This window comes from Streptopelia decaocto, assembly GCF_964273445.1.
Source record: "Streptopelia decaocto genome assembly, chromosome: 11".
Lineage (NCBI taxonomy): Eukaryota > Metazoa > Chordata > Aves > Columbiformes > Columbidae > Streptopelia > Streptopelia decaocto.
This window is the reverse complement of record NC_138666.1, coordinates 13,606,517-13,627,935: the sequence shown is the minus strand read 5'-3', so window position 1 is coordinate 13,627,935 and position 21,419 is coordinate 13,606,517. Positions and strand designations below refer to the sequence as shown.

The 21,419-nt window shown below is 46.5% G+C and overlaps 1 protein-coding gene and 1 long non-coding RNA gene across 2 annotated transcripts; one reads left to right on the top strand and one right to left on the bottom strand.

The window, feature by feature from the left end:
• Positions 1–224: 224 nt before the first annotated feature.
• On the top strand, positions 225–4,785 carry LOC309444900. Its single transcript, XR_014185175.1, has 3 exons — positions 225–348; positions 2,439–2,569; positions 4,053–4,785. It is a non-coding gene; the product is annotated as an uncharacterized lncRNA (long non-coding RNA).
• Positions 343–20,119, bottom strand: VSTM2B (V-set and transmembrane domain containing 2B). Its single transcript, XM_082063178.1, has 5 exons — positions 19,784–20,119; positions 18,943–19,127; positions 17,314–17,343; positions 16,000–16,411; positions 343–1,977 (listed from the first exon to the last, which is right to left on the bottom strand). The coding sequence occupies exons 1-5, from the start codon at positions 19,854–19,856 to the stop codon at positions 1,889–1,891; spliced, it is 789 nt and encodes a 262-aa protein (XP_081919304.1). The 5' UTR covers positions 19,857–20,119; the 3' UTR covers positions 343–1,888.
• Between the last annotated feature and the right edge of the window lie 1,300 nt (positions 20,120–21,419).

Here is a 21,419-nt window from a genome sequence, read left to right as displayed (position 1 = left end):
GTACCTCTGCATTGAATACTTGTGTTTCAAAAAGTTCCCAGACATGAATGCTGGGATTAATTTAGGCATGGTCCAACATTAATATAATTTTTTCCACCTGTCTTTTCCTTTCAGGTTACAAAAGACTCTCCCTCCCATGTGCGTATGGAAGCCAAGGACCATGCTCTTCAGTGTTTCACACTGATGCACTTCCAGGTTTGCAACAACCATCTCCCTTGAGTTGTTTGGAAGAGCAGTTCTGCTTTTTGGGGGATGATTAAGGATTATTCCCCAATCTATGGGATACTACAGCTGGCATTAAAGGGATGAATATTCTTACAAAGATTTTAACACCTTTGGATCCCCGTGGTGAGTTTGCCCCAGTGCAAGTGGCATTTTATTACTATAATGTAGTAGCATGTATGAAATACAGATGTGGTTTGGTCTCACACCTAGTGACGAGTGGCACAAATCCCTCAATATTACTGGCAGTTCTAGAAAAAGTCTGACCTTCTGAGAAGCTGAAAAATCCCTTCCTACCCTCCTTCTAGAAGGGGACTCGGGTACAAGGTGAGGCAACAGCACATCCTGCTTTTGCTCCACAGTTTGTGCCGAGTCCTGCTGGCACTGTAGCTGTCACTTTACCATCTTTTCTAAAATGCTACACAAATGAAATGGTAAGAATCACAGTCAGACACAGGAAATTGCAAAGCACTTCACTAAATTCAGCTAAAGAAGGTCATGTTTCTTTACCGAGTCATCCTATTATCTCACTTAAAATCCAAGCATTTTGGAACAGAAAAATAACTGCTGTATTTACTGTAAAAAAGGCTTTTGCTTCATTAGAGGAAAGGTCACTTGGTAAGACAGGTGACACAATTATGTAATTTAAAAAAAAACCTGAATATAGTTTAAACAAATATTAGAAGCGGCTCTAGGGAATACAACATTCCTGGCTGATTCATCTTTTCCCCAAGAGGCCTGGAGAAAACAAAGCAACTGACCTGGAATGCTCCACACTGTCACACTGTCCATCTGACCAGATCTTGCATTAACTGCCCAGAGAAAAGTGGTGTTACCACAGGAAAATGCAGCTATAGCTTGTGACGAGCTGTCAGCACCTTCTGCTGTGTGGTTTGGCCATACATGGGGGTGTGTATTAAGTAACTCATTTAAATTTTGTGCTGCACCTTTCCTCAGTTCTCTGTGCTGTGACAAGGTGGGGAACAAACAGTCACAAAGCCTTCTCAGGGTGGTTCAGGACACAGGGAAAAGCAGACACATCTGTAAAAACTTTATTTCAAAATCTTTTTATTCAACTGTTATTCAGCAATATACAATACAGTTTATAAACAAATGTCTTACCTTGTTTCCAATCTTCATTTAAAAATAAATATTATTGACAGTGAATATTAATTATGGTAAGATGTACCTTTTTAATTAAAATGTCTCCAAAAGAAATAATTTAATTAAAAAAGAAAAAGGAAATCCAAAAAACCTAAACACAATAATCTACTAAAAATATTTCCTTTCTTAGGAAGGGCTTTGACCCAACATCTTTACATATTGTCATAAAGATAACTGCTCAACAGTTCGTGCAAAATGAAGAGTCAGAGGAAAGGTTTAGAAAAGAAAAAAAATATTACATTAAAATAGAGAAATCAAAAGTGCCATGCACAGAGCAGGGCTTTCCACCATAGAGTCTGGAAACTAGATGCATTATTCTATGCGGCTTACTTTCTGTGGCTTCCCCAAAAATAAGGTTTTCCCCCCACGTAGAATTTATCATGCTTCTTTCAGTCTCTTTCTGTCCATCTTTAAAACTGTAGGTATTTTTTTTTGTCAGGGGTTGGTTCTGTTTTTAAATAGGTTCCTTTCTGTTTGGCTGAGGAGTGGAGGAAGTAGTCCGTCAGTGGTTTACTAATAAATGTACAAGCTTATGCAGTATTAACAGGGACATATATAGGAACGGATCTGTAGCATAAATAGGTCCTGTACCTAGAAAAGAAAGAGACAAGGGAGAGAAAGAGATTTTTTTTCTTTATCTTTTCCAATATAGAGGATTAAATGCAGAAGAGAAATACGGGAAGATTTATTTTTATCACTTCAGAGCCAGGGGTCAGAAGCTTAATTTTAATAGTAAAACAGCATCCTCAAGCTATCCAACTCAAATAGCTTTCTCTTCCCCCTCCCAAATCTAACGCCACTTAGGTCATTTCATTATGCATTACTAATGGCATGCCTAAACTTGGCTTCAGCCAAGTTACCAGCAATTGAGATTTCTATAAATACACCTTAATCTGGTATATAGTTTCTTGAGAAATGACAGGTATCAACCACCCATTACTTTAAAGGGAAATGACAAATGCTGTGGCTGTTCTCCTTGATTAACAGGACATGAACCCATTTCATTTGGAATGGGAACAGCAAGACCTTGACATCTTCTTTACCTTTTATAGGAAAGAGCAGAATTTTAAATTAAAAAATGTGCACGGGAGCTACAGAAAAACAGAGGTCGGATGTGGAACACATCTGTTACAGTCATTTCTTCCAAACCCGGGGAGGGCAAGACTGCTCCTGCTCCTATGAGGTAAGAGTATGCAGCACAATATAGGGCTGAGGGGGAGTTATGTACGTGCCACCACAGGAATGCTGGTGCCTGCGACCTTAGGGCTGCAGGTGGAGGATGCAGCTCTCCTGGGGTAGGGGCAGACACTGATGCCTTTGCACACAGCAAGATATGGCATCCACATCCATATTGCAGCTAGCAAGACTGTTCCTGCCTCGTATCCACTTACACGAAGATACTTGTTCAGTTATTTTATTTTCTAGTTACCTGCTCCAAAAAGAGAGGAATTTGCTATGTGCCACCATGGTGCAGCCCCTCTCCCTTGTGTGGTAGGGCCTAGGTTTGCTGGCCATGCTCTGCCAAGAACGCAGGACCCACTAGCATGGTGTGGGGTACTGGGGCTGCTCCATCTCTGGAACAGGTCACACTCTGCTGCCAGACAAGGGATTGCAGCTTCTCACTGCCCAGGCCCACGCAAACAAGGCTTGGACTGGGCTGCAGCAGCAGCTGTTTGGGTCCCAAGTGCCAATGGGTGATACCTTTCCAAAGCTATGACATGGACTAGCATATGCAGTTGTCACCAACCTTGTCACATGACAACATGGCCCTGACTGACATCTCACATGGCCATGGGACATTTCCACAGGGTTGAATGCAATTGCAGGAGCCGAGCCAGAGCTCTGACCTGCAGCTGGAGTGCACTGAGGCACCTGGGGAGAGGCTCCATCAGTGCTGAACACCCTACATACAGGAGTAATTGACGCTCAAAACACTGACAGTCACCCAAAAAAGTGACTGTCAGAGCCACTTTGCAAAGTGTGAAGACTTTAAAAAAAAAAAAAAAAAAGTTTTTGTGTTCAGTATCTCTGGAAAAGGAATAATCAGGCCACATCTATTCAGGAAACTCACTTCAGGCACCCTAATGTGAATACTTTAGTCTTGGTCTCTGGGAGATGTGAGTCTGTCAGCTGTGGCATGATCAAAGGAAATACCTTGAACAGTTCCTGAGTAAACCACTGCTCTTGGGCTTGCTGTTAAGGCTGCCTCGTAATCTATATATACCTCACCAGCAAAGCTAGAGTATTATTATCTAATATAAAAAATAGTTCATAGTAATGTGGTATGTGCAACTGAGGAACTCAAGAAGTATCCCCATAGTGCTATCTCAGACACCTAGACTGTGCAGAGATTATTTAGTTATTAAGGTTTTAATTAAATCTGTGCATGCACAAACACGTGGCTAAGACTGCCTGTGTAGCAACAGCAAAGCATTAAGATGAATACAGGATTTTTCTTTTTAAAGCTGAAAATCATTAACAAACACAACTAAAGGAGTAACTTGTAAAATTCTTGCAAAAATACACTAGAAGTGTGTGCAGAAAGTCCACAGCACCTGCTGGAGCTCAGTTCCTGGCCAGCACATGGAGCAGACAACCACCAGCCCCAAATGTTTTTTTTTTATGCTCAAACCTGAGGGTAGTGAGAATTCCTTTTTCCCTGCCAGGGCTGAACTTGTTCTTGCAATGAACAGGACTGGAGTTTGAGGACATGCTGGCACTTACCAAAAAGAAACCTGCACCTTTTAAAGATGGAATTCCTGTGGAAATGGTGAGGAACTCAGCCCGGAGAAATGAGCTCTTGTAGCTCAAGAGCTCTTAGAGCCATTGGACTGAAGGGCTGCAGAGGACACCAGGTGAGGATTGTTTCTGGTTTGAACAGAAAGCGGTATGACTCACAGCTCCATGCGGTAGCTGTGTGTCTGCTTACCAAGATCATTCTTCTGCCACTTTTACCTTTACGTACTAGTTTTAATCTCACTGCAGGACTGTGAATTAATGCAAAAGTCTTTTTTTTTTTTTTAATATTTTCCTCTTGTAAAAATTGCCGTTGTTTTTAACTTAGATTCTCCACCTTCTTAATTTGACAGCAGAACATAAGTTCAGAGTCTGTTAACAGAATCTCAGCAGTTAAATAAAATCTATTTAAAAAAAATATTTTAAAGCAGTTATTCTTACTGAACCCCAAATACAAACTTCTTTTTTTTCATCCTGATTCGGTGTTACTCTGCTCTAAGACTTCAGGCAGTAGAAGCAGATACACAGAGTGTCAGACTTCTCCCTCTGAACACAAGTAGACCAGAAATATGATTTGCAGTAATTTCTCCCTGTTTAGTTAACCCAAGCCCTTGTCATTATGGGTAATGCTGTTTATAAACAAGCTAGACTTAGTGTCCTCAATTCTGCTTTTACAGCAGTACTGGAAGTCTTGACTTTTACTTAATAAATTGCTACATTTGTAAATTTAAACAGAATGTGGTCTTGACCGCTAGAATCTGGACAAGCGATTGACCCAGATTTGAGAACAGATTTTCTAGCCAGAAACTTTAAATCAGGAGTACACAGTTACTTACAAACTACAGACACAAGGAAACATTTCATTTATATTTTGAATAGTCATTTGATGCTTTGTTATTGAAAGCTTATTTATCACTACGTAGATTTACATTTTTTCTTTTAGATTATTTACATACAGATGGCTTAAAGGGAAAGTCTACACTGAGCAGAACAATAACAAATTGTTCTGTTTGTGTGTGGTGAATTGCTCTCTGGCTTCACTCGTCCTTTTCGATTTACAACATCACAATGTTTTACTGTGCTTTTCTATTTAATAATTTGTTTTGTGCCAGCATTCATCAAAGTTTGATTTAAAACAGTTAATCCAGTTGAAAACAAATATTAATTAACCAAGTGACTTGTGACACGTGGAAAAAATGGGATGGTTCTTTTACAAGCTATATTTAACACAGTTTCCAGCAGTTTCCCATTTTTCTTCCTAAAAAGAATGTGAAAAGTCCCTTGATGTCTCTGAGATAGTGGCAAAATGCAGTGGCCCATATAATAAAAAGCTGAAAGACATCAGTAGCCTATTTTCCTTGAAAGATGAGATAACACCTAAAATCTGCCTGCCTGTTCGTGCTGAGCGGGACCCCAGCTGGCAGGGTCACGAGATGTTTCCCCGTCCCAGCTTTACGCAGCGCCCCATCAGCCTCAGCCTCTTTCCTTCCAGAACATTGTTCAATTAAAACTCTCAAACCTGGCATTTCATTAAGAGGTGAGGGATAAAACTGACCATATAGATTGTCTCATTCCCTCAGTCTAGAAACTTTAGATTGTGCTTGAGACATATTCTTGGAGAAACTGCTTCTGTGATCTTGTATCTATGGAAAACATAGGTGTTTATATGGGTTGTTGGTCTAGGATCATTACAGGCAATAACCTCCTAGATAAAACACACATTTGGAGCACTTCCACTGAATTGAAGGGAATTTACCAAACTTCAGATCTAAGAGCTTCTTCAAAGTTTTTAATTAAAAAGACACCATTACTAAAGTCACTATACACTCACTGAACCGAAGAGATAATAAGCTACACCACATTAGAATTACTCCACAGTCTGAGACATGAGCTTATAAGCTGCATATATCCATCTTCCACTCTTAAGTACTTCCAGCACAATCCACACACTGCAGTTTTGCTATCAGGGTTTTTCCTAAAGCTTTGTAACTGCTGCCTTCAACTTCCTACTCCCCACCAAGGGCTGATTCTCCAGGCTGGTGTATGGAAGTGTAGCCAGAGCCTCTGAGAACTTCAGCACAGTCTCCCAGCTAACCCTAGAGCAACATCTGTAAGGTGAGGTGTTCTTGTTAAAAGAAGTATGTGGCACTATGGAAATCTATGCAAAAACCACTAAATTATGGGGTCCCCAATGCTCCTTTCAGCTGGCTGTGGATCATCATGCCTGGTGCAACTGACAACAGCTCCTGAGCTGCCTTTTGGAGTTGCCAAGCGTGACAATGGTGACTTCCCATGTAGTTACAAGCACCTGCACAGGCACTGCTCACCACTGAACCTGCCTAGAAGGCACAAGGGCAAAATTAGTTTTCTACACATTTTTATTTATGATTCACTGAATTTTGGAACAGCTTTCCATAACTCATCTCAAGAAAAACGCCTCACAGAAGTCAGCACATGTATTTATTTCTACACAACTGTGCAGGTATCAGCTAGTGATCCTGCTTTCTCGTCCTTTGTCCACGCCATCAAGGTTTTTAAGGTCAAGTGTAAATCTCTTGCAGCTGGGTGAAACTATCAGAATTACCCTCCACACCCTTCTTGAAAATGCTGATGTTCCACTTTCCTGATCCACACTGTGACCTCAAACTCTCCAGGAAACTGGAACCACTGCAAGTGGAAAACACTGGCCAGATTTTTGTAGAACTGTGTTATCATTTTAGGTCTTCTCAGTTACACCTGAGATTCACCGTTTGTCTGCCTTCTCTCTTGAGATACCCACTGCTATGTTCAGGCCTATATTTAGAAGTGAATTGCCAAAATAATACCGTGTAAGGAGGGTGAGTGAAAGCCGCTCCTATCCTAATTTTTAGAAACTCAACAGGTTTTAGTGTTTCAACTGAACAAACAATCCCTTCCAAACATGCATTGGTACACAGATCAGTCAAGTGCTCAGTTACCCTCTGTGGAGGCTCTTCCCTTTTTCTCCTAAATCATGAGGACATTATTAGACATAAGCTACAGGATTAGATGGACAACTGATCTGATCCAGTTCGACAGTCACTGCAGCTCTGCAGGGCAAAACATTTTTGTATTAAACACAGCTACTAACAAACAGAAAGAGGGGTAGCTAAACTAGTGGATTTGATTAATGTAGGGAGGTCCATAGAAAGCGAGAAATACTTCTACCTTTATAAAAAAAATTCTATTTTTTAAGTTACCAGAAAAATATGCAGTTGCATTGTCAAGAGGCTGGTAAAAACTCATCTCCCACTAAAGTTACAAGAAGCAGGGACACACAATATGGGGAACGGTTGGTACATTCTCCCTCAATATACCTGCTTGCCTTCTGTGGTAGGCAAACACATAGGGAGCAGTCGCAGCCTTACGGAGAGACTCACTGCGAGACGCCACATCTGGCTGGGAAAACCGCTCTATGGAGAGAAGGTTGTGCCCCAACAGTGCCCAGCAGAGCAGCAGCTGAGCCGAGTCACACGGAGCTGGGCCCTTGAGGGGCTGCTCTTGGGCTCTGTCCTCCCCTGGAGACAGCCAAACCAACCTCCCCGCCACTCCAAACACCCGCTCTTGGAAAAACTGCCAGAAAACACCAGTACGTGCTTTGAGAAAACACCAACACTCATTTATAACACCCTCCGAAAGGAAACACTGCTATAGGCAGGGTCAACGTATAACAGGAACGTATCCTGAATACTTAAAAAGAGTTATTCATTCTATATAGATTATATGGCTTAAATACTTTATATTGGTCTGCATTTAAATAAGCCGGTAACTTTTCTCTTTTGAGACCCGCAGCTATTCTCTGCTTTGTAGTGCATTCCCATAAACAAATTTCTGCTTTGGTACCTGTGAGATGATCTCTCCTCACCAAATATCTTATTAAAGGGAAACAAAACATGCAAGTATGGATTTGTTTCATTTCCAGACTTTCTGCAGTTCCATGATCTAAAACTAACTTAACAAAACCAGGCACCATTAATTCACTCTTTGACACCTAAATAATGAGAGATACAAAATTATTTGTAGTGTGATTTGCTGGAAACTGAATTTTGAACTAAAACATATATAAAAATAGCTAACTACATTAGTGGTAGTTCAGGTGGTAAATGAGCATCCAGCCCTACACATCCTTCCTCAGCACTACGTGTGCAAGTCCCAGCATTCTGATACATACAAATAGCAAAAAGCACAACTCAAACTACCCAGATCACGAGGCAATGAAGAATAATGGTAGTGGGGTTTCAGTTACTGAGCTTTGAAGAGAGTCTGGGCCATGGTCTCAAATTTTTCATTATAAGCAGGAAGACTAAAAAGCCACGTTGCAAAAAGCTGGCAAGCTCAATATGGTCACACAATTCCTGAAGTCAACGCTTTAGGAAAAGACTTGCAATAAAAGTCACACTGGATGGAACCACAGATTTCACATTCTGTAATTGATACAAGTTGTAAATATTTGCAACCCAGAGGTAAATAAGACACTGCAGGTCTCACTTGACCATCTTTTAGATGTGATCAGGATTAAGAGTAAGCTGCCAATGCAGTTGTAATTATCACTCCAATCAGAGTTACTAAAGTTAAGCAGATCCAAGTCCAGATTATCTGAGGATTTTTTTTGAAAAATAACCCTATCCTGTCCATACTTAAGGACGGAGCAAAGTGCGTTAGCAGAATACATGATGACACAAGGAAAGTGGCTGTATTGAGAGCAAGTGCCTGAAAAAAAGGAGTGCCTGTAATTTCATAAAGAAAGGATCACCTTTTTGCTATAAACAAACAACGGCATTTTGGGAGCAACCCACAAAGACCCTCCAAACCTTTCCAGTGATTGATATGTGCTAGATATTAGCTAACTAAAGACACTGACATGCCCTAGATCTAAGGGAGGTCAGACTTCACAGAATAAGCCAGAAAGGGGCTATTTGGAAAAACCATGGACAGGGGCTGTTCCTCAGTGCCCTCTTTACCTGTGAAATCTCCAGCTTCCCAGAGTGAGGGGGATTCAGATCAGAACGCCGATTTTAAAATTTATGAAGTAGTAAAGTAGTTCTAATTATACCAGTTTGCTGAATTTTACACATGACCAGTAACATGACAGGCCCCGCAGACGATGTCCACTAGAGGACTGACCCGCTGTGCTCCGCCTCCTGCAGGGAGCAGCCGCACACCCCGCCAGGGTGCTGGGCGTCCCACCGCGGCCGTGCCAGCGCCAGGTAACACCAGATATTCCGGCCACCACTCGCACCCGTGCAAGCTTCGTTAGCGCAGCTCCCGCTCCAGCCGCGGCACAGCGATCCCCGCGCTGCCATCACACTGACTTTTCCACAGAGCACAGTTGCTGCTCTGCCAAACTGCTTCTCTTTCCAGCTAATAAAATTGCCTCCCAACTGATAACAGCCTTGCAGTATAAAATACACGGTTGTTAACTGCTGTTGTGACAAATAACACCATTCTCTTGACAACCCTATTTTTTCCAATACAAACCTACTTGAACTGTTTATTATTGACATATGGGACTGCTCTGCCATTATCTAATTAAAAAAAACCCACATAGTAAACAGCAATAGTGAATCTGTCAGCATCCTCACTGCCTTAGCAAAGCCACATCAAAAGCCAGCCTGATCCTCTGTTATTACCGGCACAGACCTGTCAGGCTCTGTCATGTACAGAACAAACACCTTCTTCACATAACAACTGTAAGATTCATTTCCCAGCAGATCCTACTTCATGTTTGCTTTCCACCTTGAGACCAGCACCATCACTGTCCTCCTCAGAACTAGTACCAGCAGTAAGATTGTCTCGACATTTCTTTCTGCTGACTGCTAAGGACATCACGTCAAGGGTTAGGGAGCTGCCTCATCCACAGCACACTTCAGTGTTACTTTATACATCAGTAAAGCTGCATCAGTGTAGCAGAGGTGGGAAATACATAACAATTACCTGCCCCTTGTAAAATACACATGCTAAGTCAGATAGTACTGCAAACTAAGGCTCCATTTTGCAAAGCATCTATTGAATCGGTACGTAAAGAACTAGCAGCGTCTGTATATTCCTGCCCAAAATGCTGTTTGTTCATGCACAAAAAGACATGGGTGCGCTCAGCCTTCCCTCGTGCAATTTTCTAATTTTCCCTCACTAATCAATCAATCATATAGAAATCTAGACCAGTGCTAGGTACAGCTTCCACATTCATTAGAAAGACTTGGAATACTCCTTTCATTGTGTTCAGCAATATTTTTTAAAACATTTTTTCATCTGTAACTTAAAGATAGTAAAGAGGTTCAAATAATATTCAGATTTCTTCAAGGACATTGCACGGGATTTAGCAGAATAGGTTACTACAGTTTTGCCTGTCCTCTGGGGAACAAGCAGGAACCACTGAAAGGAGGTTACTCAAATAAATTGCATTTCCACAGTACAAAAACGCCCTGGCACAGCTTGTTTCTGCCCTAGGTAATGAGGTGACACAGTACTGCAGTTCGTGCTTTTGTCCACTTCGAGAATTAGTCCATATTACACACACACAAAAGAAGATATTTGACCTCACTTGTCCCCAGACCAGTCTAATTTGCCTAGATATTAAAGTGCTAGTGATGTGTTTTTAATGAGACTTCTCTTTGCATGTTTATTATCCAGTGACATTTAGGAGGTCAGCCTGATAACACAGTTATGGTCTCTGTCTTGCTACTTTGTTTAATGTAAAGGAAAATGTGATGAGACCCAGGTCACATTTAACTACAAATAACAACAGAATGTGAGCTCATACCTGGTCTCATAAAAAGCACAGGGGGAGTGAAGCGGACCCAGACCAGACCGAGAGGGAAAGGCAAGGAGCCTAAGCTGAACAGCCACACAGAGAGACTTTCCTTTCTTGCTGTTTTGTGTAATGTTCATCTATCAAAGGCAAACAAGCTCCACAGGCTGTTTCTCAAAGTAGCACGCAGGGTCATTCAAATTCTGACACCGCCAGGAGAGCCCTAGACTCAAACCCTTACCCAAAGTTAATCCAGACTCAACCACAGCCACTCCAAAGAGGGCCCCTCCAACCAGCGACAGCTCGTTACACTCCAGAAAACAGCGTGTTCATTTACTTTCCTGTCTCTAAGCTGCAAAAAAAATACCTTTTGCCTCTGAGTGCACCAGAGGGATCTGACACTCTGCCACACGGTCTCCTGCCTCGAGGTGGGTTGTCACAGCTTGACTCTGTCGATGTGCTGGTCTTACGAGCATCACCAGGAGCTGCACATGCCCAGGGACTGCAGAACTCGGCCCTGGTGCTTTATCATCTCAGGCCATGTAGCCCACAAGCAGATCTGCCTCAGACATAAAAGCTTTGTGGGGGGGAGAGGGCGATTGGCGTGAAGTGAAGACTTATTTTCTTCCTTGCTGTGAACACTTCATCTCTGCATAACACATGAGTCTCTCTGCGTCCTTCCTAGAGCACTCTAAGCATAATGAAGCACAGTTTCTTGTTTCACACTCCCATCTTTGTTTATTTTATTTAAAGCTTTCACTTCAGAGCTGTGAGGCTAGAGATCAAACAAATAAAAGAGATTTTGGAAGCTGCAATGTCTGATCTACATTCTGCTCAGAAGTTAAACTAAAAATTGCCCCCAAGCTAATACACAGGCACTCACTTTGGAGACCATTTGATAGGAGATAACGCAGCTGATTTCCCTCCCAGAAGGTCAGTATGAAGATCCTTGGTTATTACTTCACCTATCATATAACAAAGTTAGTCTCATGACTAAGGCACTGGATTTAAGATTAAGAGAACTGAAATTAAGTTTTCATATTTAATTCAACAGCTGCCACAGACTCAACAAAGGTGGTCATTGCTCTCCCTGCCGTTCGTCCATCTCGTCCATCTGGACTACGAACTTTCTGGGACGCAGACACCACGTGTCTTGCTCAGGGATGCTCCTGTATCCCCCCTGCTTACTCAGCACAAACTAGGAACACTTCCAAACACATTAACAACATAACGCACTCCGTCACTTGTTCACCCTGATTTTTTCCTGCAGCAAAAGATTCTACTTGCACACAAGTATTTAAACGGAAAGACAAATATTATTTTCATTTAGAACAATATGGACAGCAACTCACCTGATAGCACTAAACCTGGCAGCCTCAGTAACTTGTTCTCACTTTCCTACCTTACCGGCAGACAGGTAGTAATCTCTTGTGAGACCACAGCACCAAGTTTTTATATGGTAATATAACCATTACAGATACAATTGTTTGAGTAGCTAATATTTCAGGCATATTGGGCAATTTTTCTGTTACACTGGATCTATTCCCTTATATACTATGACGTTGATCACAAATTCCTACCAAATACAACTTCAGGTAACACGTCCAAAACTATGGATTTTCTGTTTATACTTGGTAGAGATACCAGATGAGACTCTGTGCTCTTTAGAGAATCTCAGTAACAGGCATATTTATTCTAATAAGTTCATTTTTCAGTTCAAATAGAAGATGTAGGCAATCCTGTTTTTCCATGGTGCATGACTGGGTCTCCAACTGTAGTCAACAAGAGCCCTGCAGGCACATCTGAAAACAGCATTTGATCTGTAATCACATTTATTGGAATACAAGCACATAGAGGCCCTGTCTTAATACAGTGAACATATTGGGAAGATTTCTATTGCAAGGAAAATAGGATTAGAACCCAATTCATGCAGGACACTGCGGCTGGTGCCATGCCATCAGCTTGTAGGCAGAGCCCTCCAGTGCGTTAAATGAGGGTGTTTCTTAATCACTGATGGCAAGTCCATTGTTTGAGGACATTTCTGCTTTTATACAGAGGAAATATCCCCGTGTACAATGAAAAGACTTACAAATGCTAAAGACTTTTGAAAGTAAATGCATTAGATGGTTCAATTATTACACACAGATTTGGTGCAAGTACTTATCTGTGTGTGTTACAGAGCTCGAAATAGGATAATAAATTATATGTATTATGCTACTATGCATATATATATTTCATACAGCAACACAGGGTTGGGTCCTGCACTTGTGATGTTTCCTATGTGAGCAAAGATTTGGTTTGATTTGATGGCCCTAGTGTGTGGAAAATTAGCTATGACACTGCCCTGAGGGGGCGGACTTGAAACAGGACCTCTAGTTTACAGAGGGGAAAAAATGAGAAGAACTATTTCCCATAAAGAGACTGCATTATTTACAGAGAAAAATAATTACTGTGCCTAAAATAGCTCTGAAGAACACCACTTTAACATACAAATAGGGCACTCTGAAGCTCAAGGATGCTATTTTCTCTTAAAATATTTTGAAGAAAGTTTAGTGCTTATCCAACGCAAGTGACAGCACTGGAAACCCGAGTCTCTGATTTCCTGACAAAAGCAGGTGATATCCCTGCATGTCCTCATCACTCTGGCTTCCACATTAGTATTTTATCCATGTATCTTTATTCTGGGTAGGGAGCAACACTTCACATCTAGAGGAGATAAATCCATTTCTTTCCTCTTCACCAGGCTTCTCTCTTTCTGCTTCAAACTAAGGGCCTGGCCCAGACAGCCTTTCTGAAACACACCAGTGATGGGCACTGGGACGGCAACCACCTGCTTCACAGAGCAACCAAAGAGACATCGCGTGATAACGAGTCTCAGACAGTTCTGCTCCAGAAGGCACCTGAATCAGGAACTTTGATGGCCAAGTTATTCAGCCGCGCATCTCCTGAGCCATGCTGTGGCTGATGTTTTATTGATAAGCAATTACAGGCAGCTCCAAACTGCCACAGGTATGGAAATTGCCATAAACCAAGTAGAAGCCTGTTATTCAGGGGGTCTTGATTAAGGCAGAGTAAAATTATGTTATTTTTACAGAGGAACATACCAAAATACAAAATTAGTTGCCTCCCTTGTATGGAGACAACAGCAGTTGCTGGGTTATACCTGATTAAGCCAGTACAGTGACCCAGAACAGGAGTCCTGTGCTCTCTCCGCTGCCTTCAGCTTCCTCCCAGGATGGGAACTGCCACGGCGTGGCACTGTTCACAGACACCAGCGTGCACAGGAGAAATGTCACAGCAGGAAATGTTGGTTCAGCGTGTTTTGTAACCCCTTTAGTATCAGCCTTCATCTGGAGAATCCCACAAAATATTTTTCTGCATTCCACTACCTTTTTCACTGATTTAAATCATTCCATTATCTCCACTGCTGGCCACAACACTTATATTTTATTTTCAGAATTTAATCCAGCCTGGAAACGATACAGCAGTGCCACATTCCCAAACCATAGGCTTGTAAAAAATCAGAACAGACAGCAGTTTAGATGATCTGGGCAGGGGGTCTTGCCCTAACAGACATCTGTGACATGCTCTCTCGGCGGCACAAAGTCACATCCATCTGTTGAGATGGAACTGAGCCCATTTGCACTTCCATCATCCTGGTTTTGGTTCACAGGCACAACATAAGCTCCGGGTTCAGCAGGCAGGATGCACAGTGCTGCAAACCCTGAACCGAACTTGTGTTGTCAGCATGGAAAACACAGCAAGAATTGTCACCATGGGTGAGTGGAAAGAGGAAACACTAAAACAACCAGCAGCTCTGGGCTCCTGGGAGGAAAGCAGACCTTTCCAATAGGAAAATTCTGAGCATTACAGCATTCAGTTTAATTTCTGTGGTCAGTGAATTCAGCAAAAGCAAACTGAACTTTTTTATATGCCCACAGGCTCCTGTAATTAGAATTCAGGAATTATCACTTTGTCTTCTACTAAACTCCAGTGAACAGCCAGCTTAGTTTTAGGAATGATAATCAGTAAACCCTAGTTTTCACACATATTTCTCCATGAGAAAGAAACTAAATTATTCAGAAAACAGCAAAAGCTGAGTAGCCAGAGAAAACCCAGCAGCTGTAAAGCATTAGTGGGTCACATTGACCCACATACAACTGATTTCCATTACAGTGAGCCAGGCCTGCAACTGTTTGCCCTGAGAGTGTGAAGAGGTAGCAGGGCGGTGTGTGAACATTCCTGTGTGAGGATTATGAAGCTGCGTCAGAAGAGACCCAGCAGAGAGGAGAGCTCAGGGCTTTCCCTGCACAGTCAGTGGCATTAAATTGTTTCCCTTCTTCCACAGATAACTTGACAGGGACATTTGTTCAACATTAACCAAGTGACAGTGGCTGAGAAGGGAGCTAAAGCCCCGCCAGAGCAGCACCACACAGCTTGAAATACCTTTGCACTGTAGATTTAAGACTCTGTGTTCTTAGTCCTACAACAGCCTTCTCTGACTAGCCGTAATATGGTAATGTGGCATTAATAACTTAATACAGTATTAACTGATAGACAATCAGTATTAACACAGTGTTTACATTTGCAAGCCATTATAGAATGTAGTATCTCCAATTCTTATCCTACCAGTAATTCCAACGTGGAGCTCATTACACAGCAATTGACATTTCCCTTCTGAACCTGCACCCTGCTCCACATGGGCCCCACGCCTGCCCCTGTAACCACTCGCCAATTGTAATTCTCTGCAGAACAGCCACGGCATTTTACTCACTTGAAGCTGCAGCTACCCCATCCGAAAAGCTGCCAGGGGGCTCTGAAAGTGGGGCCTCCCTCAGCATCTCCCCGGAGGCAGCAGGTCCCAGCCGCGCTCACACCCATCTCCCCAGCCCCACACCTCCGTGCTGACTTCGGGCAGGGCAGGGAGCCCTGCATTTTGGGATAACTTAAGTACATTTGCTATAGATTCCGGTGTAGTTATTTGGTTTTAGCTTTAACTTTAGCATCGCAGCAACACGCCTGTCTATGACAGAGGGGCCCGAAACTGAAGGGCAGGACTCAGGGCGGCACGGCCGGGGGGAATAAGGGGGAAAAGGGGCTCCTGGCCCTACCTGACCCGTGCTGCTGGCGGAGGATGGCGGCCTGCCCGGGCGGCGGCGAGGCCGAGGAGGCAGCGGCGGCCGTCGAGGTGGTGGCGGTGGCGCTGGCGGCGGAGTCGCCCCCGTCGGCCGGGGGCGGTGGCGGCGGCGGGCGCTTGCCGGGACCGGGCGGCGGCGTGGGCCGGGCGGCGGGGCCGTGGCGGCGCGGGGCCACCCCGCTCTGGATGTGCGACACCGCCTCGGCCGCCTGCACGTCGGGCGGCGCGAAGCGGGAGAGGACGCGCAGCAGCGCCTGGGCCTTGTGCTCCTGCGTCTCGTCGTCGCTGTAGTCCGCCACGCGGCACTCGTAGACGCCCTCGTCCTGCCGCCGCACGCCCGAGAGCCGCAGCCGGTGCGAGATGTCGTTGCCCTGGACGCGGACAGTCTGCAAGAGAGCGCACCGCGGGGCGCCGCCTCAGCAGCGGCACCGGCTCCCCCCGACCCGCCCCGGGAACCCCCTCCCCTTCCCTTCGCCAGCAGCGACCCCGCTCTCCTCAGTGCAGCCCCGGCAGAACTCGCTCCCGCCCCGGGTACGCGGCTTTTGCTGTCCAGAGCACCGAACCCGGGCTAACAGCCCCCAAAAGCGAATGCACCCGACATTAAAACCCAGCACTTCTCTGTTAAAGCCCCACTTCGGGGTCCCAAGGGACCATCCACAATCAGACCCTGCTCCCCATCATGCCCACGCCACTGCGGCCCTGCCACTCCCCCCCGCGTGCCCACCCCAAGCCTGGGGGTCCCCTCTCCCCCTGCCCGGTCCCGCACGAACCGCCCCGGCCCGTGGAGAAAGCCCAGCCCGAGGCGGTGCCCGGCAGCCCCGCACGGCTCAGCACCGCGGAGAGGGGCCGGCCGCCCAGCGGCCGCCTCGCCGGGGCAGAGGCAACCCCGGGCCCGCAGCCACGGGGAAGGGGCGCGTTTCCTGCAGGACAAGGAGAGAAGGGGGTCTCCACGGCGACTAAGGTTTGCAGATGGCAGGGGAAAAAAGTAAACTTCTCTCCCGATCCGGCCCACAGTCCTTTCCAAACGTGGCTAAGGGCTGGAAGGCAAGCATCACCTCCTCTTGATTTGAGAGGAATGAGACGTGACTGCTACATCAGCAACAGATGGTAACGTTTTGACCAAGCCAGGACACACCGAGGAGGGGAAACGTGCCATACTCCTGCTGTGCTGCAGGAGCGGGGCTGCCAGCGAGACCAGCTGAATCGTGTCAGGAAAGGAGGGGGCATGCGGTAAATCCCAGGTGTATGGGAGGAGGGGTGTGCACCACCCAGCTCGAGCTGCACTTACACTGATTTTAGTTGCATCCTTATTTGATACCTAAAAGAACAGAGAAAAGGGGGATTAGACTCAACTCTGCCAGCACATCAAGAAGATGATCATCTGCCCACCCCAGTGCAAGGACGGGACATGGACAGATGCAAGTTTCCCTGTGTGCCTTTCATGCAGCCCGTGTGTGTCTGAGGAGGGGGAGTTCCACACGCCACGGGGAAGGCAGCAAACCAGTGCTCAGCTGGGGGCACTGTTTTGGCAAAGCTCCTGTGGTGTTCAAAGCAGCACTGCCTTTACCACAGGTGCAAAGAGCAGCCAAAGAAATGCTTGTTGCATGCTGTGCTGCTCTGTCACTGACAGTCACTGGGGAAGATGCTTTACCAGCAGTATTAGCTCAGCAGTGAAGTGCTTGAGCAGGCTGGATCCGCACTGCTCAGGGCAGAGCTTTGGACCTGAAACATCCTGGGAGCAGGTGCTGCTCAGCAGGTTTCATCCTTGGTTATTTTTTTGTCTCCAGCCAACTACTGTAAACCTAAGTGATGCCTCAGATCTCACTGATGCACCTCCCAGGGAGATGGTCATCATTCTCCAGGCATGCCCTGTCATCATTTATTGTAAAAGCAACTCACAGTTTTATATAAGGTTAAAGAAGACATTTAAATCCAAGCGATTTATTTCCCTGCCTGACAACTGACTTACACTTTTCCCAGCTAGGCGGCAGCGCATTAGTTCAGTGTCTATATGCTTTGCATCTCTATTTGAGCTCTGCAGGAAAACAAGCGTGCCACAGAGAGGGGAGCTGGCACAGGCACGGAGGCTGCCACGGGGCACCCTGCCGGCAAGGGGCCGTGGGGCTGGTGAGGATGATGTGCTCTGCAAAGTCAGGGAACTCGGCCTGGAAATCCTGCTTTACCTCACTCCTTGTACAGCACTGTTTGGCACCAGCAAGGTGTCTTGTGCTGGGAGGAGGCTGCAGAATGAACTGGCTTATGTTGGGGAAATGCAGCTAAAAAATTTAGACTAGAGCCTACTCTCATGCCAGGCGGCTTCCTAGGGGGAAGGGAAAGGACATGCAAGATTTAACTCTGCTTCATGCATTTTAATTACTGTATCCGACCGTGTGAAATGCCTTGCTGAGCTCCAGATAAGGACACAGGCATGTACGTGCACCCCCAAGAAAATGTGTGCATTTGTACATGCAGACTGATGCGGACTTAACATACCCACAGAGAGAGGTGTACCCCTTGTGCCTTTCTCTGCTCTATCAGTGAGCAGAGGCTCTCCCATCTTTCACGATTCCTAGCGCAGCTCACAGAAGCACTGCTTTTTGCTTATCCCCACTTCATGCTACAGCTATTTTTGACTGCCTCTTTTCAACCCTTGTTGCTGATTTTGCAGTGGGACATTTATAATTTTCTATGTACAATCCTTAAAGCAGTGATGTTTTCTCCTGAGGTGAAGTCTGCCGTGGTGCATGCCCTGTCTTCCTCTGTCCCCGGGGGGGCCTGGGGACACCAGTGCTTCCATCCACTCACTGGCACTGGGTAGAGCAAGCGCTCTTCTCTCTGAGACTGCTGAGTTTATTTTGATCACCCTCTGAGCATATTGCATCAGATGAATAGATATATCTCCACAGTACTGTATTACCTTGCTCCTGCTGCCGGGGACACTGATGGCAAATTCGTGGGCAAGTTCTCTGGCTGGTTCTTTAAGGTACCACCACTGGATTTCCAAGGAGTAAGAGGTGGATCCGCTGGCTCGGAAAGCACAAGGCATCTCAATATCATCGCCCTCCCTAACAGTCACATCTTTGGGAACTTCAGTAAAGGTAGCTGGGAGGGGAAGACAGAGTTACAAGGGCTGGTTAACGGAAGAGATTAAAAGACAAGATCAGTGCTTTTCAGCGTAACGTGAGCTGCTTCAGCTCAAGGGCTAAGCGCTGACCGAGACACGGGTTTCCCATAGCCCGGTGACCGCACGGTAAGCGGAGCATCCAGGACGTCGCACCCGGGGCCGGGCCGAGCCGGTCCCCGCCACCCTGCAGCCGCGGCTCCAGCGGAAAGGGAAAGTTTGAAGAGGACCTTAAAACCCTTCGGTCCTTCCATTTCCCGGCTGGATACCGGGGCACCAGTGTCCCCCTGCCCCTGATCCGGCTTGGGGACTGTCCCGGGCTGCGCTCCCCTCCGCACTGGTAGCTGCGAGGCACCGAGCCCGCGCTGCCGGCAGCTGCGGCCGCAACAGAGCCACCTTGTTCTGCAAAATCCCTCCCCGGGCAGCGCTCCCTGCCCCCAGCCAGCAACACTTCCACAGGAAAAAGCGGCGGGGAGGACGGGACTTGGAGCGGTTGCCGGCAGGAGCCGAGCAGCCGGAGCGCGGCTGCGGGCAGGGCGGCGATCCCCGCCGGCCCCGGAGCCCCGCTGCCTCCCGCCACCGAGCAGTGTCCGGAGCGGCGGCTCCCCGCGAGAACAGGCAGAAGTTTTCTACTCACCGGTGACTATGAACAGCAGAGGTGCGTTGAACATCAGGTAACAGAGGGTGCAGAAGAGCCCCCGATTTTCCATCTCATCTATGTGGGCTGCGGGCGGTGGCCGGGCTCGGGGCGCAGCCGGGCGCGCCTCAATCCATCGCAGACGGTGGGGCCGGATCAGGGCTCCTTCCCAAAAAGCCAAAGCCACCCGACTAACCTTGGTTTGTGGGGAAGCAAATATAAAATCCACAGCCGGCTGCTCAAACTCGCTCGCAGGTGAAAGCGACGTTCCTGGGAATGAAGCAATAAATCTCGTCCCGGTTCTTTGCTCCGGCACTCGGTGCTCCGCCGCCAGCGGGATTCAACTGCCCTGCGCTGAATGGGGGCTCCTGCTGTCCGCAAGCGAGAAAGCGGCTCTGGGCTCCCCTCCGAGCCCCATTACACTGACAAGTCTGCTCTCGGAGCTCGCAGCAAGGTCCAGCGAGGCGGCAGGGACGAGCCTTCTCTCCCTGAGCCTGGGGAGCGCCCGGCGTGTTCCCGTCGTGGCTTGTGCTCTACCCCTGCACAGAGGAGGCGCGGCGGCACGTCCGAGCCCGCCTCTCCCCTCCCGGGCGACGAGCAGCCCCGGCCGCAGCTGCAGCCGCGGGCCCGGCCCCCGCCCCCGCGGCCGCGCACCGCTCCGCCCACAGCGGGGAGCCCCCGCCTGACGCCCGCCCGCAGCGCTGCCCCGGCCCTGCCCGCCGCCCTCCATCCCCGCCGCCCTCCATCCCCGCCGCCCTCCATCCCCGCCGCCCTCCATCCCCGCCGCCCTCCATCCCCGCCGCCCTCCATCCCCGCCGCCCTCCATCCCCGCCGCCCCGGAGCTCTGCCGTTCAACCCAGTCTCGGCGGCACCCTCGACGTGTTGCCTCCCGCTCGTCTCAACATCCCGGGCTCGCTCTAGACGTAATTCAAGTACTTGAATGAAGAGCAATAAACCGGCTGCTTTTTTGCTGGCTCCTGATCCAAGTCTGGGTCTCCTCTTGCGGTGCGTGCCCAGAGCTGAGTGTTCAGTTGCTGCCAGGCTTCCAAAGTCGCTATGTTTATTATTTGTTAAAAATACATTAAGGAAAAAACAAACCCTGCTATTGGTTTAGAACACAGTATCATAAAAAGAAAATGTTTCTGTTGATCATCTGTTTCTCAGGCAAATGTCCCAATTAGAAAATAGAAGCACTCAAAAGTCAAGTTAATAAAGGCATTACAGTGAGTTACAATGACAAGCAAAGTTTGATTTCTGCAGCAAGTAATGTGAGAGAGCTGTATTTTAATAAATTTGAGGTGCCTTTTGAAAATATTTGCCTTATTTCCCAGTGAAATTCCATTAAAAGTCACCACTTTATTCAGCTGCAACTTCATTCAATCACTGGGATGGCAGGGGATGTGTGTTTTATGATCCACAGAAAATTTCCTTTATATTTTTAATGGTTTAATTCTGTATCAGAACACAAAGCTGGATACACAAAGATTCCCATGAAACAAATTATTTAGAAATATTCACTTTTGGAATAACTAAATCAGACCACTTTATAAATGGGTTCTAGTATCCAGCTTCCCAGCTCACTCCCTGTCCAGCCAGCCAGACTGCGGGAGGCTTAAGCAGCTGGGCCCTGCCAGCT